The following is a 23,228-nucleotide window of genomic DNA, read 5'->3' as shown; positions in this document are numbered from 1 at the left end:
ATATCGCTGAAACACGTTGGCTTGGGACAAATCTGCACTCGCACGTACAAACACAAACTCACCGAAACATCAACCTGAAATGACAGGCAGCATAGGACAGCTTTAATCAGAAAAGCAGCTTAGAAAGATCTAGAAGAGGCCAAAAAAAATCCTAATTGAAATTGCCACTAGGTATATAGTGGATAGAGCAAATTCTGCTTAAATCAAACGAAAATATCGATTTTTTTGCTACGTGTAAAATCTTATGTGCTGAGGAAACTCAATACCACTCATCATCTGACCATCTGCAGATGGTCATCATCTTACCAACCCCAACATGAAACACTATGCTTTTCTTTACTGGGGACAAGAAAGATAAGAGTAGAGGAACACCATGAAATAAAGGACAAACCTAGAAAACAAATGTTGACAAGTCTTCAAATGATCTGAAAAGGATCTAGAGATGATCCTTTTTTGTAGAAACAATAGCCACAGCTATACAGTTAGAGGTACAGTGCAGGTTGATTTTAGATGTGATAGAAATCTATCAGAGAGGGGGTTGGGATAAAAAGAATACCTGTTTGAACATTTTTGCTTTTAACTAAACATTGTGGTAACGCTGATGGGAGTATGATTGATTCCAGCATGTATCTCTACCATGGAAGTACAATGACACCATTTTAATTTTTCTAATTAAGGTTTTTCATTTCAGCCATCTATTTACAATCCATGTGCTTTTAATTGTCATCGAATAACTGAAGCTCTGAACTGTTATTCCGGTTAATTTCTGAATTTTCTTATGAATACCTTAGCAAAACCCATTTGGATTCAGAGGGTTGCCTTATTTCAAAACCAAATCAATTCAAAAGTGTAGAACTAGTAAACTACCGGTACTATTAGTTCCTAAGCTTAACAGGATGTTGTCGTTCATTCAAGCATCAATAAGAATTTTTTTATATCCTTTCTCCACCAACACCTGGGAGAAATACCTTTCCAATAAGGCACTAAATGCTTTCTTATGTTTACTGTGTAGTTCATTAATTGTCTTGTCGTTGGGCAGATGTGAGATCACAGAAGAGCTCTTCCACTGAAAACAGCAGCTGGCACGGAAATCTGCTGTTGAAGAGACACTTTTTTTTAAAACAACTTTTAGAAATGACAGCTTTAATCAGGATTTTCATTATTTAAATTTGTAGGTAAAGTGCAATTTCAACTTTTACTACAATTGGTTCATTTCTAAAGCTCCAGAGGACAAATAGTATAGATCAATTCATATTTAATCCAGTTTAATCCATATTATTCCAAGCCAAAACAAAGGAGTAAAATAAAAACTTTATTCTTCTCTTTTCTACCTTACAGGTGCTCATAAGTATTACTTTTTGAGGACTTCTTTGGCCTGACTAGGTGTGTTTCCATCAGCTTTTTCACTAGACATGGCTGGTAGCAACATTGCCCTTATTGGCTGACATTTTAATAAAAAGAACAACTTGCCAGATAGCAATGCATTCTTTAAACGTTCCTCCATTACTGATCTGTGGTCACATGCTGGATTGCATCCTCTACTTCCTGTTTTCTACAGCCAAGTGTGACAAGCTAATATGAACCACGACTTAGGATGCCTTTGCATTTTTTTGTTAATTCGGTTCAAACCAAATGGAAACACTTCAAATTAGCATTTAATTTTTGTCAAACTTTTAAAAAGTTATCTTAAAATTCACATTTCAGGTGAATGAAATGGCTACTGTTCCAGATAGTACATGAATGATTGTAAAACATCACATTTGAACTCACTCTACACTAAAGACTCGAAGACACACACTAATATTGAGAGATCATTTATTCAATTAGTGACACAAAAGGGAGTTTTTGATCCCTTTAATGACATCAGTAACACCTTGAATTCAAAAATGCATAAAAAGTGTAGTACAAGTTGAGAACGAGGACAAAGTGACACAGTTCATATTTTATAAAATCTGTATTTATGGGCCAAAATATTCTTCCCAAAGAAATTGCTCAAATCATATCTCATCCCTTTAAATCCTTACAATCAATGCTTTGCATTTTAAACTTCTTAATCGATTCTTCTTTTTTCAGTTTTTTCAGCTTTACGCACTGCGAGCTGCATCTGTTATACACAATCAATTATGGTATGAAAAAGAATTGTCTGAATGCATAGTTTAAGTCTTTAGAGAGAAATCAGAATTGGCATAAAACTGCAAGGGGCAACACAAAAATCTGATAAGTGTACTTCTGGATGCAGCAAGTATTTTTCTGCAAACAAAGTAAGGAAAAAAAGAAGTACCCACTCTTGCAGGACAATGTGAACTAATCTCTGTCCAGCAACCAGATGTATGACATGAAAATCTCATTTTTGCATGCAAAATTTTAACAATCTTCTAGTAGGCAAAACTAGAAGTAGAGCAGCCAATCGTACCATCACCTGAACTGCTCCCAACTGTTTAAACGTAAAAACATGAAGGATACCGCTCATCTGAACAGGGTGAAGTTAAGTTCTGGGTGACACACTTAAGTGCAACGCCGAGAGACTTCACAGCGAGTCTCAGATTACAAAACTGCCTCTCTGCTGTGATTTCATAAGAGCCTTTGAAAGATATATTGCTGACTGTGTGTGCGTGTTTATGTGTGTTGCGCTGTTACAACATTGATCTCCAGCACTGATCCACAAGACTGAGGGCAACAACACCGAGGCATGTCATTCAGCACAGAGAAGAATCCTGTTTGTAAACAAAGCCATGGCAACAGCAGGACTCACGCCCTCTCTCACGCTCTCTCTCTCAACTTTCAGCTCCCAGTGAGCTTATTCTAAACTAGACCCCATCTTGTCATCTACCTGGATATGACCCAGAAATACAGCCACTGGAACAAATAGGCCGCCGCCATATTAATCTCCACCTCTCTAAATTGATGGAAATATAATTTGGTGCGTTCACATCCCCCCCCTGCTCTCCCTTTCCTCTCTTCCAAAGCGCCAACGGATCTCGAATTATCCCTCGTAACCATAACTTGACCTCCCCTTCAGCGGCGCTCTTATCTCCGGCTCTCCTCCACGGTGAGCACTGAGTAAAACATAATGCACCATACAGAACGATATCTTACAGCCTGTAATTGCACGCTCGCTTCAAAGGAAATAAATAGGTAGAGGAGGGTGTGTGTATGTGTGTGGAGGGGGGGGGATTCAGTGCAGATATTCTAGGTGAAAAGCTTTAAAAAAAAAAAAAAAAGGCAGTCTGAGTGAAAATTACAGAGATTCTGTAATTGCAGCTTCAGATAAAGCTCGGCTCTTGGCAGGTAGAGTAAGAGTCTGCAGAGATGTGCCCTCATTTCCACACCGGTGCCGCGCTCAAGCATGCACACGCGTCGAACCCCTTTTACGCATTCATGCGTGTTGGGGAGCGAGTGCGTCGACGCCTGTTTGCGTGTCACAATTGTCCTGTGCGTGCTTGTGTGCAGGAAATGGAGAGAAATAAGAGACAGAGAGAGAGGGAGGGAGGGAAGAGGGGAGTGGGTTTGAGGGGTTAATGAGCGTGCTGTCTTAGGCAGTGTGCAGTGACAGGAAGACGAGACGAGGCGTCCTTGCCAGAATCACCTCTCCACAAGCTGCTCTGCACACACACACACACACACACACACACACACACAGGAGGAGGACATGTAGCCTCAGCACCTCTGAAACACACACATTTATATACAAGTCTGTAAAGCCAAATCAGTTTTCCCGTTGCTACAGCAACAGCATACTTTTATGTCAACTGCAACCTTGTTACTATGGAGATATGTATACAAGAAAAACTCGTAGTCGTAGTCAAGGGCCAGATGACAGCCAGGGTGTGTGCTTCTCACACTCCCCCCCCTACACACACACACACACACCCTCTCCATCTTTCATCCATTTTGTTTATTCACGCACAAACGATTCAAATCCTGTTCTGGTCAAACCCAGACAGCAAAAGCAGTCACCCCCCCACTCTGGTATAATCTCCATGAGGGTGAGCATTGATCCTTGTTGCCCCCCCCCTCCGCCGCTACCTAACAACCCCATGGGCAAGACCGGATCTAAAGGCTGCTGGCATCTGTGCGATTAAATCCTCCGGTATTAATTTAGCGCTAATTGAGAGAAGGGATTCGCTCCCGGTTTACCCCAAATGGATAAAAGAAAATAAAAAAAGTGCTTGGGAAAGCCAGCATTAAAAGGCTGCATCAAGACTTAAATCAAAAGCGAAACGCTCTTCCCACTGGGGAGGCACAGAACGTCGGATTGAAAGAGAACTATGAAAGCAGAGATCATCAACTATTGATAAGGCTGATTCTGGTACAGCTGTAGACAAAATACAGAATGTGTTCGACTTCACGCTGAATGTTTCTGCTAGCGGCTGATAAGTGTCTGGCTGCGAAATGAGGTCCAACCACACATGATGGAGTGATTGTAGGCTCATACATGTGGCCGGTGCTATTTAAAAAAACATGCGGGTGAACCGCAGTTTGCTAATCAATGACTGTGGTTGTCCTTAAGCTGAGAGATATAAAGAGCATCAACAAATTCAGATGTTTCATCTCAGAAAAGATTTTATTTGGTTCATAATAAGCTTTATAGGGCTGACAGGCTGTCGGCATCTTTTCCAGATATGTTAGAGAAAGCTGTCAGAAGAAAATCGGCTCAGTTTTTGTTGTCTCCACTGCTGCCTGGCAGGGAGGTGGAGGACTGGGCTACAGAAAGGTTCTGATGACCCATAAGGATTTTATATCCAAGATGGAGTACCTTCCCTTGATTTGAACCTTTTTCACCTTCAGTCACATAAAAAAAAACTTCATTATATTCAGAGTAATAGATAAAGGCAAAGCAAAGCCTTATTGTCAACAAATATCTGAAAATCACTCTAGCACGGAGATATCTACACTAATTCTCTAATGTTTTCTAGCTCTGAACTTTGACTGGGCCATTGTGACATATGTATGTTTTTTATTGTCCTAATAATGGTTTGTAGTCATCGTCGACCTGGAAAGTTCAACAACTTCAACTAACAGGCCATCTTCTAGGTTTGTCCTGTATTTAGGACCAGCACAGCATAATGCTGCCACCGTTATGCTTCACTGTGTAATAATACACACAGGGAGACTGGCTTTTAACACGTGGCACAAAAGTCTAAAAGGTAAAAAATAAAGTTTCATCAGAAAAAAAAACATTCTCCAAATTTAAAGGCAATTAAAAACAAATATGCAGGTCAGGCTTTTAAGATTTTGATTTCTAAAAATGTATAAAAGCCATGTAGGACTTTTTTTCTTTAACTTTACAACTATCTGCTTCATCGTCTTTGTCTAAGCCTTATTAAATCCATTAAAGGTTACCCCTTTAAAATAAGGGTCCTGCTATAGGCTGTTAATAGTTACAGATATGTTATTAATTGATCTGTAAACACTTTATAACTCACTCATAAAGGTTTATTATACATTAAATGTAATATGCACGGTACAAAAATGAAGCTTTACAAGTGCTTACTGTGCTCACAAGGTAATTAGGGTTGAAACAATTAACCGGATTAATCGTGATTAATCGATTATTTGAATAATCGTCAACTAACTTGGAAATTGATTAATCGTTAACTGGAGTATAGAGGCTTTAAAACATGCCTTTAGCTGAGAGAGTGACCCACTTAGAACAGGAATTATGCCAAAATTGTAAAAAATATATAAATATTTTGCGTTTTAAGATAAAAAAAAACAACTTTTCGTCTGTCAGTATGCTCCATCTAGAACTCCTTAAGTGCAAACATTTAAGTTTCACCTGGTTTAATTTCATAGAAGTTTGTCTTTAAGGAACCTCTGATTATCTGATTATTAATCTAAAATAATCGACAGATTAGTCGATTCGCAAAATAATCATAAGTTGCAGCCATAAAGGTAATAACTGTGTCTGATAAGGAATACACACTTGAACAGAGTAGGTTGAATATTTGGCCATTAACTGCTCTGATTAGTCTCTTCCTTACCTAATGAATAAGAAACACTTATGAATGAGTTATAAAGTGTTTACAGATAAACTAATAACATCCATAAACTATTATTCATCCAAACTTGGAGCCTCCTTTTAAAGTGGTAGTTATTCAACTATGGTGCAACATGACAAAAAGTTTAACTGTTTCTAAACAGTTTAACTCCTTAAAAATTCTGTTGCAGCAGCATGTAAACATGGATGCTCACATTTTCTACTTATTCTTAATGAACACAGGCCCAGTTATGTCCTGCCGGGAGAAGGTTTGGATAAATGCTTTGTTACTCTGGAGCTCTAAGAAGTTTGAATGATGGCAGAAATGTTGATTTCATTACCTGACTGCGATCTTTGTCCACCTTCTTGAAACACTTGTTGAGCGACAGATTGTGTCGCACTGAGTTCTTCCAACCTGTCGGAGCGTTTGCGAAGTAAGGGAAGTGCTCCAGAATCCAGCCGTAGATGTCCTTCACTGGCAGCCGCTTGTTCGGCGCATCCTCGATGGCCATGAAGATCAGGCAGCTGAAGGAGTACGGAGGTTTCCGGTTGGCCCCCGCCGCCAAGTCGTACGCTGAGTGCGCGTCGGCGAGCAGAGCGTCGTCCGGGGATGGGGATGAGGAGGAGGGCGAGCGGGGGTGTTGACTGTCGGGATCCTGAAGGGGGGAGACGCTACGCAGCCCGGAGTGGCTGAAGCTGTTGAGGAGGTCGGTGCTCTCGTGGAGCCAGGAGAGGCTGGTGAGCTCCTCGTCTTCGGCTTTAGAGAAAGAGGCGGACACGGAGAGCGAGAGGTCGGCCGCCTCGGCCTCAGACGCCGCCGTGGCGGCGTCCCCCTGCCGGTAGGGGGGGCTCATGCCCTGCGAAGCACTGGCTCCACTGCTGGGGCTCTGGGCCTTCTTACTGGGGGGCATGGTGGGTCCCATCCAGCCCAGGGCGCACTCCTGCAGAGCAACATAGGTGGAAGGAGAGGAAGATGGGAAAAGAAAGAATAGAAAGAAGGTCAGCACGTGAAACACAAGTCGTTCATTTTATTAAGCCTTCACTTTTGTTAAAGGTCAAAAAGGAGGAGATTTTGACTACTTTTGCAATTAGGCTGAATTACATCTGTGAGGAAAAATCTGCATCATCATTTCCCTGTGGGGCTTTCCGTCTAATTCTGACTGGTGCGGCAAATTTAGTGCTTCAGCGGCTGAGGAAGTCTTTCCTTGTACAACTACCCTCTAATTACCAGTGTAACAGCACAGTATTGACATTACACGGGGTTGCTGTCATAACACGTGAAAACTGTTAAAGGTCTAATGGTTGCAGGGGCTCAGAAGCCGTGTCGGTGATTTAACATCTCTGCAGCAGGAGAAAATGGAATCGTCAGGGGCGGCACGATAATTGAGAGCAGAAAAGAGCCCCCCCCCCTTAAATCTCAAACTCCTGGATTTACAACATCAGAAACAGCATCCAATGATGAGACTTAGTTCCACAGCGGGATATCTGTGACAAGACACGATCATGATCGGGGTAATTTACCAAGAAAAGAAACAAATTAAAGTGTGAGTTCAAATCCATCCCTGCTCCAATCAGACCATTATCCTGCCAACATAAGAGCAATGCTGAGCTCGTTACACGCAGGCAGAGCGCAGTAATTGAAGGGGAACGGGCCTGAGCGTCACACCACAATCAGAAGAAGGCGCACAGCCGGGCTTCTGATTGTCCTCTAGCACAGACAGCTGTGGGAAGGCGCCCGGCAGCGGCTCCAGCTAAAACCTAATCTGCTCTAGCCGCTCAGAGCCTGAGAACAGACACACATCCGAGCATAAATCTACACCCATGCAGACAGGAAAGAAAGAAAAAAGACACTCGCTGTGTTAAATGGAATTTTGGAGGGAATATAATTAAACTCATTCGTTTGTAAAGGTGATCCTCGGATGCTTCCCTTACTGACAAATCCTGTTTAAAGAAGTTGATGAGATGTTTTATTGTACGCATCCTTTCCTTGCAGCTAAAGTGAACAATAAAAAGTGGGCACGGTTGCCTTAATGTGTCAGAGCAACTTGATCAAATAAGATAATTGGCAGAACTCTGTAAAACCTGACAGAATGCACAAGGTGATTAAGCCATTTGATTAAACACATTTATAAAAGTTTATAAAGGTTGCTTTTTAGTAAATGGAGATTAAAAGGCCCTGGGTTCTACCAATTCTAGAAAAAAACACAACCGGAGAGCCCAGGGGCCACCCCGCCTGACCCCAAATACAGAAAATTTGGAGAATCACGATGAAACCCCCCACAAAAAGAGTGCTAATTTAACAGATGGTGATGCAGTTTAACCAGTATCCTCATTCATTGAGTGAATTGTTCTGCAGAAAACACTAAAGGTTTATAGAAATTAATATATCAGCTCAAGAAAAGCTGCCATAAAACTTAAGGCAGATCAAGTTTCTATATTGGGTCAAATAATTTAAGTTTGTAATGAACATTCATTGACTTATTGATAGCACTAAAGCTAAATGGCTCCATATTATCTGCTCTTATTGGTTCCCTGCTGATAACTTTTAAAGCTAAGCATTAAACATTCACTTTTACTCAAGTTTTTCCACAGTTTACTGTCACTAAATGCATTCTTTAAAATACACAATTTTTATGCCTTGTGCAGACTGCATGAAAATAAAGGGGGGTGCTTTTTATTTCGTTCTACAGAAAAGACCATGAAGTGTTCTTAACTTCATTACATGTCTGTTAGTTTTAGAATAGAAAAAAAGTTGGATTAGGTGCAATCGATATGCAATCTACCTGAATTCTACATTTGCAGGAACCTGAAGCAGAAAGATGTTGCCCCAGACTTTGTAGGCCCTGTGCACATGATGTTTTGTGGTATAAAACAGAAAAGATTAGTTTGAAATGTTGTACAACACAACAGCAGGGTTTAAAAACCTGTTCCAGGGATTTAAAAACATCCCCTGTGTCTGTTGGGGATGGAGAAGCCTTGGCACATACTCAACATGACTTAAATCAGATGAAATTAGTGGCATGGCTGGAAATTTACTACTATTTTTTTTTTATTTAAGTCATTGTTTGATTTATAGATTAAGCTCTAGTGAAATAAAATGCATGCTTTGGTTGGTTTAATCAGTGTGAGAATGCAGATGCAGCGCAGCGCCATTAGAGCGTGAGGATTATATGCTGCGGTCCGTCTCTGTGTGCTGCGATCGCTCTCTAATCCAAGGTGATCATCGGCCGATCTGTCCCCCCACTCCCCGCCATTGACTGACAGCTGTCACCCATGGCGACCGGCCGCAGCGTGACAACTGTCAGCGCGCCACAACTCTGGCTGCCATGTCACCATGGCGACAGAGCAAAACAACTCATCTCCACTCTCGTCTGCCTTTTCTTTTCCTCCCCTACTTCCGCTTCCTCCACCTATCTCCCCTTTTTTCACATTTTTTGTCAGCACAGATAGATGTTTAACAGCGCTGACAGGCCGATGTGGAAGGACTGATCTAAATATAGAGTTCTGATGCATCAGGCCGGCCCACAGTCACCTCTTTATTCCTTCCCACTGTCTCCTAGGCGCGGGAAAACGCTTAGCCTGAGCTGGTGCGCCTTTGATCTCTCTTCCGCATCCCATCGCCGCTCCCCTTGTTTCTCGTCTCCCCGCTGTCTGACAAGCGCGCACGCTCATTCAACAACCTGTACCTGTCTGAGGTACAGCCATGTTGCACCAATATTGACATTGAGCATAATGAATTCAAATTGGCCCATTGGCGATGTAGCGGCTGAAAATAGTGAGTGGGAAATCAAAGAGACGGGCGAGGTGGAGAGGGCATCCCACAGGCTCTTCATGGTGTGTGTGTGTTGATGCCTGTTTCTGCTTGTGACTGCATTCGTCTTGAGGAGGAAGAAAGGACATCGCGCTGACATTGTTCCTGGTAGGAGTCCACCGGAATGCAGAGATGCCTCTGATGCTCTCTTTCTCTCCCGTCTCCTCATCCTCCTCCTTGTTATGTTGCCATAGCGGCAAGGGGGCCATGAAACATTACGGCTGACAGTAAAGTCATCTCATTTTACTGTTGCTATGACAACAAACTCCTCACTGTTGGTTGGGGCCACTGCGAGCTGCCGCCCAAGCCTCGTGCCTGAGTTTGTGCGTGTTTGCGTGGAGATGCGTGTGTGTTTGTGCCACCGAGTATCCCATGGGCTCCCATAAAGCTTAACACACTAGCTCAGCTCTAAACAAACTTCCATGCAACTTCTACAGTGGCCCCCGAGGACCCACTGCTAAAGGACAAATGCAGATATCGCTCAAGTTCAGACTAAATGATGCTTGCTGGGGTGTGTTGGTGTGTGAGTATAAATGAGTTGTGTGTTAGGAGCTTCCTCGCATTTGTTTGACAGATGGGACTCTGCTGTTCTCTCTGTCTTCCTCATTCTCTGGATCTCTTTTGTGTTTGCGTGCTTGTTTTTGATTTGCTTTCGTCTCTTTTTGGCGTGTCCACATCGGGCTCTTTTTTTTCTTTTTCTCCCCTCATTCCCTTTCCTTCCCCTCGGGTTTGCATATACACGTGCGCTGGACTCCAAGCGCGCAGTCTGATCCATCGCTCACATTCTTCATGTAAAGCTCAGAGCATACCAGCATAATTTAAAGCAGTTGAAGTCAGTACAGTGTGTCTTTTCTCTCTGTGACCCTGAAACCACGCTGCTTCTGTTTGCACTCTGCACCCTGAGCTTACGGACTTTAAAAGACACCATTCATTTAGAATAAATGCCTTTCTCCACTGGAAACACTAATCTGGAATGGCTAGTCGCTGCTGGTACACTTAAATTACACTGTTGCTATCATTATATCGCTTTAAATGTACAGTAGGTTCTTAGATTTTTTTTTTTTTTAAGCAGAGTTAAAATAATGAGTGGATTAAGAGAAATTATAGCTGCTGGATAAAGCTTTTATTCAGTCAAAGCATTAAATTCATATTATTTTTTGCAAAATTTACTTTGATATTCTTTAGGAAACCAGGCTATTTGCCTTTGACCCATTATTATCAGGCAAACCAGTCAACAATTCAATATGTAGACATAAAAAAAACAGGAATTATAACTACTTGATGAAATATCATTATTCATATTTAAGCGAACAGATCTGGGTCTCATACATCTTCCTAAAGGAATCTGTTTAAATGTTAGCACTGACTCTAAGATAATAAGATATGGACAACATTATACAATTAAGACAAGTAGGCCATTATTCTATGTACTGATTTCAGCTTATTTTTCTAATTATTCCTTTCCCACCAATAGGTAAACTTCTTGTACCTGGTCTCAACAACGCCATCTGTTTTCAAACTTTGAATTTCCTGACTGAGAATTAGGTCACATTGGAAGAAAATGCATCAGCATCATCATGCCAGAAGAAACCAGAGAAGCACTGTTGTTTTTGTTTTATGTCGTTAGTTTTCAATCAGATAATTAATGTCTGATACATCCGACATGGCAGCAGAGCAGCTTTGGTACCCAGGTTTAATGTCCATTCTTTAAAACATTTGGCTACGACGGTTTAATCTTGAAAAAATCATATATAGTCATATATTGTTTTTTATTTTTTTTATTTTGAGTGACTGTTATATTGTAGTCTCATATTTGTGCAACACTGCACTGTTGCAAAAAAGATTGACCATCCTACATTAAATTCTGCATCAGAGAACTAAAGTATATTATAGTATAGTATAGTATAAGTATCTTATCTGTTTGTTTTGTCTACAAAAACTTTTAAGCTCTGTTAGCTATGTTGTGTTTAAGCGGAGCTCAGAATGGCAACACTTCTTAAAGTAACTGTATTTACTCTCACTTTGAGCAGGTAAATAACATGATTTCCCAATGGAGGGAATGTTTTTACTCTTAAGATAAGATAATTACATAATATGAACTTGAAATAAGACAATTTAATTGTTCTTTTTTATTTTAAATGTAAATTGTATTGTTCCATTGGCAAAGTGTCTCACTTTCCTCCTTAATTCAAGAAAAAATTCACTTATTTAAAAAAAAAAAAGGTTATTTAGATTTAATTTTTTTTGCAGTGTTGCTCACATGACTCACTGAGTGAGAGACTCACCCTCTAAAGTAAGGTGAGTTTTTGAGAAGCAGCCCACAGAGCATCAATATGCTCCAAGTGCTCGATACTGAGCTGAAAAATCATTGAGCAAAATCTCAAGTTAAGTTAATATTGAGCTAATACTTGGGTTAACAGTTACACAGGGTTGCTCTAAGTTTTATACCAAGTAACTTAGAGATAATTATCCTAAATCAGCATTTTTACTGTGCAGCGCATCTGCCTCTATTTTTAAAATAGAATTAATGAAAACTATAAGATTTCTTTTCTTAGAATTAAATTATTTAGTGAAAACAGCTGGTACCATATTAGTTGTATACTGTACCAATAGTCAACGTCATTTATGTTGAGGTTGTTCATTTTATTTTACTAAGCTAAAAAGACCATACTAACCATTTTTTTGTTAGAGACTGAGTAAGAAAGGGACTTATGTTGCAAACAAAACTTTAAAATCTATACTATTAGACTTTGATATTGATCCAGTTTTCCTCACTCCATCCCAAATGTTTATAGTAAAAAGTAAAATAGCCTGTGTATTGAATAGTTGATGATACGGTTTCAGGCCCTGGAAGTTAAATCCAATTTAATTAATTGTTTTGGCAAATGAAAACACTATTTCCCCATGGTTAGGTGATAGGGACTCAGATGTAGAGCAGAGCAAGAATCCGAGTATTTTAATGATGAAAAGAGAAGGACAACCGGTCCTGCTCAAAGAGGAGTATTTTGAACCACCAAGAACGAGAAAACGCAAAGTCAATGTAAATGACGACAGAAGGAATCAGAGACGAATAATACAGACTGGTGAGTAAATATATTAAGTTTGAGAAATGACAGGATAGTCAGGTGAGTTTGACATCGTTATTCCAGACATGAAGAAGTTGTAACCAGCAACATGCACCCAACATTGTTTTCTGTACCATTTTAGAGCGGTAGACCCAAACAAAATGTCCAACCTTTTTTACAATCAACAATGAACTCCATCTACGTCTATTTGGACTCATGTGGACAGTCAGCTGCCATTTCATCAGGAAGAGGTTGGAATTTAATTTCCTCTAATTCTAGTAGATTAAGGGTTGTTTTATTAGCATGTCTTTTGTGACTGTAAATTTATTTTATTAGAATTGTAATTTTGTGAAGCACTTTGTGACCTCTATGTCTGTGAACGGTTCTATATAAATAAACATTACTTACTTACGTTAGAGGTTGTAAGTAAGACACCTGTCTATGCAAATAGATTTAAATAATTAAGAAACACATTGCAATCCCCTAATGAAACAAAAATGTCAACTTACACCATAGATGAGAGTTTAAATATCCCTTTTCATATTAATAACAATCAATAGATCAAACTCCAAGGGTTTGTACTGACAAAAACGGATTTCATCATCATGACATCTTAGAAGAGCCTCAGTTATTAAATTTGTGTTTTATTAAGTTTGAACATGCCTCTTCAATTCTACAAGGACTTGCTTAATCTTCCTGATTAAATCGTTTTCTCAGTAGAGGCCTGTAAGTGGCGTTAGACTGAAGTCACTTATTTGGACAGCCTGTTTCAAAGCTTGTTCTTTAAACAGAAAATTATCAAGTTGCTACGGTTTATTTAATAGAGAAAATATTTTATCCGTACTGCACTAACACAGGGTGCTTGCTATCTTATCCAGCATGGAACTGTTCCTCAAACTGTGGGACGATAGAGGAGGACATTTTTTTTTTATAAACATGTCATAAAAATCCAAACATATTTATAGATTTTGAAATTGACCCAAGTGAAGGAGATAGCAAACAGGACAGTAAGGACTATCTAATTGGAATGCTGTCAGTGACCTGGATGTATCCCAGCTGACCTGCAGTCAGCTCCGACCCTCTGTAAACCTTACAGCTGGAAGCGGGGGCCAGCGGTGTTTACACAAGCGAAAAAAAAAAGGTTAATAAACTCCTCAGAGAGCAGACAGGGTGTAAGCTAATTCATGTGCTCTAATTGACAGTGTAATCATCTTACACCGCATTCATGCTCTCCAAGATACCCTCCTAGATCATAAGCCATATTTACGTAATCCTCCGAAGATCTCCGTTCCCTCTTGGCAGCTTCTTTCTGTCAGACTTGCAGGCGTTTCGAGAGCCGAAGCCAGAGGAAACATTTCAGCAACGTCCTTCATTTCACCGTTCTGCACGGCTGCACCATTAGCCAAACTGACTTTCAGCAAAAAAATCACCAAGTCATCAAATGACAGAACCCTCAAAACCACTTCAATGCAGTAATATTAAAATACAGGCTAGTTTGGCTTCTGACACGCCGTCGGCAGCTCATTTATACTTTACTCTAGGCCTCCAAGGACCAAAGCAACCATTAGAACTTTGTCAGGTTGATTGCAGCAAGTGACATATGTTGTATGACACATCCTGGTGCACCTCACTTTGCCGTCAGTCTTCACTATACACTGTAATAAAGCCAGTGCCTTGAAAATAATCCCTCTACCCCTGAATGGAGTAGTAATAGTAGTATAGGAGATAGTGGCAAAGAATGGAACAGCGACTGGTAGGAGTTATTACTTGCAGAGGCGTGAGCTGAACCTTGTGGCTCCTCTGGCCACAGTGATAAAGCAGAGAGTCAGATGCACCGAGGCAAAACTAATCTTGAGTTTTGATGACAAAAGGACGACCTTTATCCTTCCTTCACATAGACTGGATGGACGAAAGGGGAAAGGAAGACCAACAGAGGGAAGGGGAAAATGAGAAGTCTCTAAGAGACAGGAAAATAATAACTTCTGCTACATATATGTCAGCATGGTTTGCAGGAAACCTTGTGAAGTTCTCAATTTCCAGGCCGCAAAATTACTTCCCCCCAACATTTTTAAGTCTAGCCTTTCCCTGGCGGCAAATATCAGGGTACCGGGGGGCTTTAGGGAAGCAAAGATATACCAATCCCATCCTATAAGTTCTTTCTGTGCCTTATTTTTTGTTGTCTACAGCAGCAAGGGGTTATGGAATGGGGGTCAGGGTGTCCCGGAGGAATACTCCTGACCCCTGTGTCTGTGCTGCCAGGCAGCGAACAACAACTGCACGCACACAGACATGAAAGCAGTCAGTGAAAATGGGCTCAGTACCAACAGTGCCTTTCAAACAGAAATATCATTTCATTGTGATTTTACTCAGTTAAATAACGCTAAGAATCTAAATGCTGTGAGCTCCTGTATCTATGCTGAACATAACATCCCATGGTGAAACACGGTGGTGGCAGGATCATGCTATGCAGACGCTTTTCTTCAGCAGTGATACGTAGAGATTCTCCTTACAGCGATACAACAACCCTGAAAAACCCAGAGCCAAAACAGAACTGATTTGCTCAAAACATATGGAGGTGTCAGAAAGGCCTAGTCAAAGTAACGAGCTTGATCCTAATTAGAAGATCAGGTGATAATTGATTTCACAGATTCTTCCTATAAGGTCTGACTGAGCTTGAGCCAATTTCTTCACAAACAATTTCAGTGCAAAACTGGTACAGATGTACCCCAAGAAACCTGCAACAGCAGATTTTTAACAGAGGGGGGCAGTATATACAAATGTACACCACACTTTTCAGATTATCTGAAGGAAAAAACAAAACAAAACTGAAAAAACACAAAAACAAAAAAAAGCATTCTCCTTCCAGTTGGACCACTGATATCTAAAGGCACTTAATTAAACACTTACTTAAGGTATCAAGGTCCTATGGTACACTTGATGTTACCATTGTTTGAAGGAAAAAAAAAAAAAAAAAACTTTTCAGCTGGTGATTTAGGAGGAAAGGTTTTCAACTTGCAATACCAGATAAGGTTGGGTCACGTGTGTCATATTTGTTTAATAGAAAATTAGCCTTTGTTCTGCATACTTGATTTCCTCAGAGCCTACAAAGTGCCTTCTCACAAGGTTAACCATTATCCTCTCTTTCTGGCAAAGCCAACAAAGCAGATAAGAAGATCATCATCGTATAGTTAGGGGAACTGAGCCCCCGAACTTTCACTTTGAAAAACGATAGCATCAAGCACAGCAGTGCTGCTTATGCAGAGAGAAACTCGAAGCTGGTTCACTAAAGAAAGTGTAGGAAAAGAAAACGTGCAGCTAACTTTTGGGCAGAAAGGGGTGGTAATGGATAAAAAAAAAATTGTGAAAGTGAATTATTCAAGTTGACACATGCAGACCCGCAGCCTCTGTCCTTCAAAGTGGCTAACCAACAAAGCAAACAGACATTTGGATCGGGCAAACACAAAGTCCGTTTGGTCTGATTCATCAGCAGCCACTGATCATGAAGTCACGCTTACTCTTGCTCTCTGAGGATGAAAAACAATTAGACGGAGATGTACACACAACCAGGGCAGCCTGAAGGGGAATCATGTTTGTGTGCAGCCTGGAGGCGGCATAAGGGTGAGGTGTAGTGCACTGTCTGCAGCATTCAGGTCAAACCTAAAAGGAAAAGTCAAGGCCTGAGGGTCGATCACATGGCTATGACCATGACAGGCTATCTTTCCCATTTGTAATCATGGTTTTAAGCATGTTTGTTCTCATGCAGCTGACCTGTCACACTACGGTTGGAGGGCAAACATCTTGACACGGCCTGATATTCCAAAGACAGCGGTGTCCGTCCTTTTTAAGACACGCCGGGAACGTAAGGAAAAGGAAACGTGCAGAAATCCAATGCAGGAAAAGATGAAATGAAGGATTGCTCTTTTAAGAAGCATCTAGGTATTAATATGACCAATTTACACCCCTCTATAGTAACAGTTGATAAAAAGATAGAAAAATAAGGAAAACATCCATTCTGGTCTCAACTATTGGCAAAAATCCAGTAGCACCTTATATTTAACAGGGGAAGTTTCAAAGTATGCTTCTACAGAACCTTTTCTATATATATTAAACAAAAAACAATCCATTGACCTGCTGTCAAATAAAAAAAAAAAAAAAAAAAGTTTACATTAATCTATAATTGTAAATATAATCCATAAATTCAGAATAGAAGTAGGCACAAAATGTCTCAAAGGTGGCAACAGGTTAACTTATGGTTAGTAGGAAACGTCCAAAACTAGAAATGGTCGCCATCTTCAAACACGGTCTCTGTTGGAGGTTTTTACTTTAGTGTTTGATGTTTTTTCGCTTTGCAGCTTTGGAACCTTGAAGCTAAACATTGCAGTAGGTTTGGAGTTCACTGTTAGGTCACAGATGGATTTTAAACTGATGGGACATCGTAACACCTTAAAGTTGGCCTTAGGCTAATTAAGATGAATCACTGTCTATAAAGAAAGTTGCTTAGAGCCAATTTAACAATTCAATTCTTTTATAAATGACTTAACTGTCTACTTCCTCTCATGCTGCATCAAACAACAGTTTTGTGCTAAGAATTTTACCGGCGACACATTTGATGACTTGCCTGGAGTTGGCCGTTGCATTGCAGTTTTGGGTTTACTGACACAACAAGAAGAATCATGTAACTCAGACTTGAGGTGACCCTGTGCTCACTGGGTCTTTAGGTTTAGCTGTCAGCCTTAACAGTCTGCTGCCAACGTGTCAGGAGAAGAAAGATTTAGTTAAAAACCCCAATGTTACAGAAAATAATACTAAAAATCTCAAATCTGAATGGCGGACACTCAATTTTTAGTTTAGTATTTCTTATTCAATACATAGACTTGTTAGCTTCACTTTAGCAGGGAGTAGCTATTCAACACTGACTTTTCTTTAACTCATATATTCTTTTGAATAAATATTACGTCATTTATATTTGTCATTTAAACCTTCTCTACAGACATACAGTATCTACAGAGGTGGGTAACAATTAGTTACATTTACAAAAACTTTTATAAAGAAAATGTTATTTCAGGATTTGTTGTTCTTTAAGTTACTTTAACCATTACTTTAGTAATATTCTTATGAGAGTTTCACTACTACTGAGGTCAGATGAAATTATCTCCTGCTTAAATTTGCTATTAGGCAATCCTGTTTGTTATTTTTTTTTTAATTTTTTTTATTTTATTCTATTTATTTACCAGAAATGCCAGATTTTGCACATAACTATGGTTGATTATGTCAGTAAACCAGATTATGAGCCACAATTACTTGGTGTTTTAGTAGCAATTTTACCAAATAAATTGTTATTCTGAATGGCGATATGGCTTGAAAATCTAACCTCCATTTTTTTCCTATCAAATTAATCTTTTTATTCCCCTCTTTTGTTTTTTTATAATAAAAATTTAAAATGACACATTATTTCATAAGGTAGATTTCATTTCAAGTAACCCCTTCAGGTGGCGACTTAAACTCCAAAGAAAAATATAATAAAAATATAACAAACTAAATGTCTGCAGCTAGCAGTTTTTTACAGTGAGGAAGTTTATCAGTTATAAGTACATATCTAAAAAAAAATTAATGAGCTGATTAACACTGGGGTATGGAAGCCCAAGTGGTGCATTGGAGAAAAGAAAAGAAAAAAATTAAGATTTTCCAAAAATTAGATCTTTTTTAAAGAGAACATTGAATTAACCAATTCTATAGATTACTCACTTATCCCTCCTTTCCACTTTTATTTGAGTAAAAAAAATACCTTGTTAAAAAAATTAAAAAAAATTAGAAGAGCATCCAAGACTTATCCAAATTTGTAAAGAAAATCAAAAATTCCTTCAAAAAATACAAAAATTATCACATGCAAATGAGGAAGTGCAATTTGCATACTGTGGAGTCATTTCTTTCTGCTGAGTATTATAAAGACTGTTTCCAAAACTTGAAAGACTTGGTCAGAATCTATCCAAATTACATTATAATCAGAATCAAGTTTATTGCCAAGTACTGTAGGTTTACACTTACAAGGAGTCTGACTTGGTGTTGATGGTGCAAACAAAATAGATATAGAATACAGAATCTATAGCTGTATACAACATAAAATACACAATATACTATATGCAATATATAGCTATATACTATACAGGTTTGATGAATACTTCTACACATCAATTGCATTAATAATTCCCACAGTAATAAAGATAAGGCTTCCAATGTCTAATTTTCCACCTTTTCTCCCTTTGCTGCCTCAGTTCTCCCCATCTTTCCCCAACCCTTCCCTCACTTCCTCTAAGGCCCCCCTGTCTTTTCTCCTTGACAGTGAGCAGGTCCCTGTTGGCGCTTCGTGCTCCTTTACAATACTGTGGGAAAGTAAAAACAATGTGTGTGTGAGAGGCATAGAAAGAGAGAGTTGGAGCAAAAATGAAAAAGAAAGGGAGACTGCCAGAAACAGTATACGATAAATCAAAGCAGCCAGCGCAGAGCCAAAGGAGCTTTGATAGTGGGCAGAGAGGAGTTCAGGCCACAAAGAGAAAGCCTCAGCGAACTGCTTAAAGAGGCCAGCGTCATCTATCGGGATCCCCACATTTAGGGGAGAGTAGGGCGGATGATGCTTTGAGGTGGTGAGGTTTTAGATGTTTGTCTTGCAGTTAAAATAAAGCAAGAAATGAAACAGCATTCCCTCTCTGCGTCTGTTTCTGTTGTCTCTTTGCTCCCCTCCGGCTTTTCCAGTTATCTTTAACAAACAGCAGCTCAGGCTCTCGGCCACTGGCCTAAACTTGATCCAGACACAGAAAAAAAAAGAAGAAAAACCATGGCAACAACCGCTGGAAGAGCCACACCAGTTCCAAAGGTCCACCCTGTCTGGCTTCCCAGAAACCTGGAGCTGCTCTTTGTCCAAAAGTGGATGGATTTCAATCAATAAGCAAAACAGCTGAAAACTGTTGGTGTTCAAGAAAACATTTTCCTGATTCATGGTTGGCAAAGAAACTAATGACTGAGGAGTTTATTAGATCACCTTTGGCTGAAGAACGGAGGTTCTGGCTGAGAGGAGAGAGAAGTGCACAGACAAGGACAAGAGAGTGAAGCAGCAATCTGTCAGGCGCCTATACACTCCTCTCTGGCCTGCCTTTGCTGACGATCCTCCCAGCGCTTGTGCTGATGATACAACTCTGCTTACATCCTTCACTCCTCCCTCCCACTCCTACAAGCTGTTTTTAACACAGCAGAAGATACCTTATGTCAACTTAAACGTACTCAGAATGCTGACAAAACTACATTCAGGCTGTTTAAAACTTCAAAACTTGTTAAAAATAAAATATGATATCAGATGTCAGCCTTCTATGGAGCTTCTTTAATTCCTCCCAAACTTTTTTCTCCCAAAACGACCCTGGTTCTGCTCTAATTGGACTCAAGTTATGGCCCAACAATTTTTTTTGTCATCTAATCAACACTATTTAAATGACAACCCAGAAAGCGTGTCTGAACTTTAAAGAATCAATAAATGGCTACAAACCAGCTAAATGTTCATGTTTATACTTGAAGAAGTTATGACATTAGGATTATTTATTTTGTTTTTTTCAATCTAACATTTTTTTCTCCATAATTTATCAGGGAAAAAATGCGGATAAGTTTTTGTTTATTTTTTAACCTACACTTTATACCAGCGGTCCGCCAACACAGTGGTTTGACTTCCAACAAATCAATCCAGATCTTTAATCTGAAGGACAAACGCTAAAATAACAGCCTTTCTTTATATAAATGTGTTGAATAAAAAAAATAAAAATAAATTATTAAACAACAAAATTTGCTTTTCTTCATCTTTTTTTATACTTAAGGAAATAGATAATGACTAAGAAGAAATATTTTGATCAATATATCATGTGAATCTTCAACTTTCTTGTATAAAGAAAAATTTTTCCCCTCTTTGATTCACTACAGAACATGATAATCAGAATCACAGGTTAAGGTTTCCAAGATCATAAATAAACTGAAAATGAAACTGCTATCCATATGGGAATGGAATGACATGATTAATGCATTTCTGCCCTTTAACAAACAGGTTTCATATTTTAATGTGATCATCTGTATGATCCCCATCAGTCTAAAGATGACACTGATCCACATCGGAATAGTCAAGCTCACAACTGGCCTGTCAGCGTCTCAATAAATGATGTGAAATGAATATAAAGAGGGGAATGGATAATAATAAATAAACTGTAAACGTAAGAAGGCCAAGCGAATGCCACACTTTCAAAATGCAGGAATCTTTTGACCTTTCTACATACAATGTTTAACAAACTAGAAATGCATTAAAGAGGTATTACAGAATTTTCTAATGATACTGCCACCTGTGGCCAAAACGCAGAACTGCCACTTTTTTTTCTTACTTTTTATTCAGGTGCAGTTGACATTAGTGTCTGAGTTGAGCTGGATGCCGATGAGTTTTCACATAATCAATCTTGAATATAACGCTTCGATTGGTTGCTACACGGCAAAAAAACTTCTGAAAATGAGTTAAAAAAAGTGTATTTACACGTAATTTAAGTAGGAAAATAAGATTATCCACCAATGGTTTGAGTCTTTCTGCCATTAAAATAAGATAATTAGTTATTATGCACTTGAAATAAGAGACTGCAGTTTTTTTTTCCTTTTTTTTAAATGTAAACTTTCTTTATACTTGGCAAAGTGACTCTCTTATCTGCTCAATTCAAGAAGTAATGCACTTATTTTAAAGGTATAATGGAGGATTTTCATAAATATTTGAAAAGACCCGCCCTCCCAGCTTAAAAAAAAAAAGCACATGCACAGCAATGTAACTGCTGCCGAGAGGGAACGCCAATTAAACGTGTGCAAGAGTTGTTTAAAAATAGCTCTTTGCATCACTAATATAAGCTTACTTTCCAAAAGAAGATTTGTAATTTTTCCACTTTGTCAGACTCACTACCGGTAAGTGAAACTGGGGACAAAACCGTAGGACGGCCTTACTTAAACATATGAGCAGAATGATTGACAATTAGGAGGACCACTTATTTTGATGATCCACCCAGAAAAAGAACATCCTCCACTAAACCTTTAAGAAAAATTGACTCACTTACGTTTACATTTTTTGCAGTGCAGATTGAATCTATTTAACCTGAATGGGCTTGACAGGCTTAGAGATGCATCAGCACTGCAGAGGTGTCAGTCTGTTCATCAAAAAATGTTTTAGTCGAAAAGGTTCAAATAAAAGGCTACTTTAAAGATTTTTTTTCAGTAAAAACGTACAAATGCCTCTTTAAGAAGTTGTTAGATAATCAAGAGAGATGAATTCTTTGCTCGGATTGCTTCATCAATCGCAAACTTTGGAGCATTTTCACCGTGCTTGTAGGGTTTGGCAATGACAATTGAAAAGCGATTTAAACCTATTATTTAGGAATTATCCAAAATATTAAACTTTCTAGTTTAGATGCCCAGTCCATCAACCAGGCGACGCTGTTTAATACCAATAAAAATGACTTGGTAGCAGTGAGTGCACAACACTTGCAACATGATCATATCAAGTCGAAGGTGGCAAACAACCAACATTATAGAACACCTCCATAGTTAGGATAAAACCTCCCTGTATTTAATGCTAAGATAGATTACCTTAGGTATTTTGATTCCCTGCATTCAAATCATAGCTTTATTATCCTTTCTTCACTTTTCATGTTTTAACAGATATCTACTTCGTTTTCTTCCTACTTCCTGATTGAACAAACAATGTTTTTAATCCAAAACCACTGGTCTTTTGAATAACTTTAACAGTAAGATTTACTTTTGGGATCCATTTCATAGAGTAAAACTTGATGATTGAACGACAGGGTACGAAATCTCCATCTGTCCATATCACTAAAAAACATTACCACTTCCACGTCTAGCAGAGAGGAATAGAGCTGCAGTAAACAAAGCAAAGGAAATAAATTCTGTAGGGAAATCTTCCTTTGCTCAGCACCTTTTGCGTTACTTTTTCCTCCAGCTCCCATACTCAAGGTTTCAAGATTAAAGCTCCATGTGAAATTGTAACCTATAAAAACAGAAATGTAATCACATATATATCATAGTTGATATTTTTGATATTAAATTATGTTTAAAAAAGAACTAAAACAAAACGTGATAGTTTGGAGTAAAGTTTCGCTGTTATGCTTTAGGTTATGACATAAGAGCAGCGCATTTCAGTAGAAAAAGAATAAAAAAGACAACATAGATTAAAAATGTCACAAGGGACCATTTTGAAGGGACAATATTATTTTTTTTTAGATATGATCAGGGGAATACATATATTAGTATCTCTTCATTAGCTCACTAAAGGAGCCACGCTGCCCCCAAACCAATC

General features: G+C 39.1%; 1 protein-coding gene across 1 annotated transcript in view; it reads right to left on the bottom strand.

Annotated features, from left to right (window-relative positions):
* Positions 1–23,228, bottom strand: part of foxn3 (forkhead box N3) — an 87,275-nt gene that overhangs the window by 40,133 nt on the left and 23,914 nt on the right. The window contains exon 2 of the mRNA XM_015383274.1: positions 6,322–6,921. Within this exon, the coding sequence (XP_015238760.1) occupies positions 6,322–6,903 (582 nt within the window). The 5' untranslated portion in view covers positions 6,904–6,921. The remainder of the gene's footprint in view (positions 1–6,321; positions 6,922–23,228) is intronic.

Source organism: Cyprinodon variegatus, unplaced genomic scaffold (assembly GCF_000732505.1).
Source record: "Cyprinodon variegatus isolate N-32 unplaced genomic scaffold, C_variegatus-1.0 Scaffold279, whole genome shotgun sequence".
NCBI lineage: Eukaryota > Metazoa > Chordata > Actinopteri > Cyprinodontiformes > Cyprinodontidae > Cyprinodon > Cyprinodon variegatus.
Note: the sequence above shows the minus strand (reverse complement) of the source record. Positions and strands in the feature narration are given on the sequence as shown.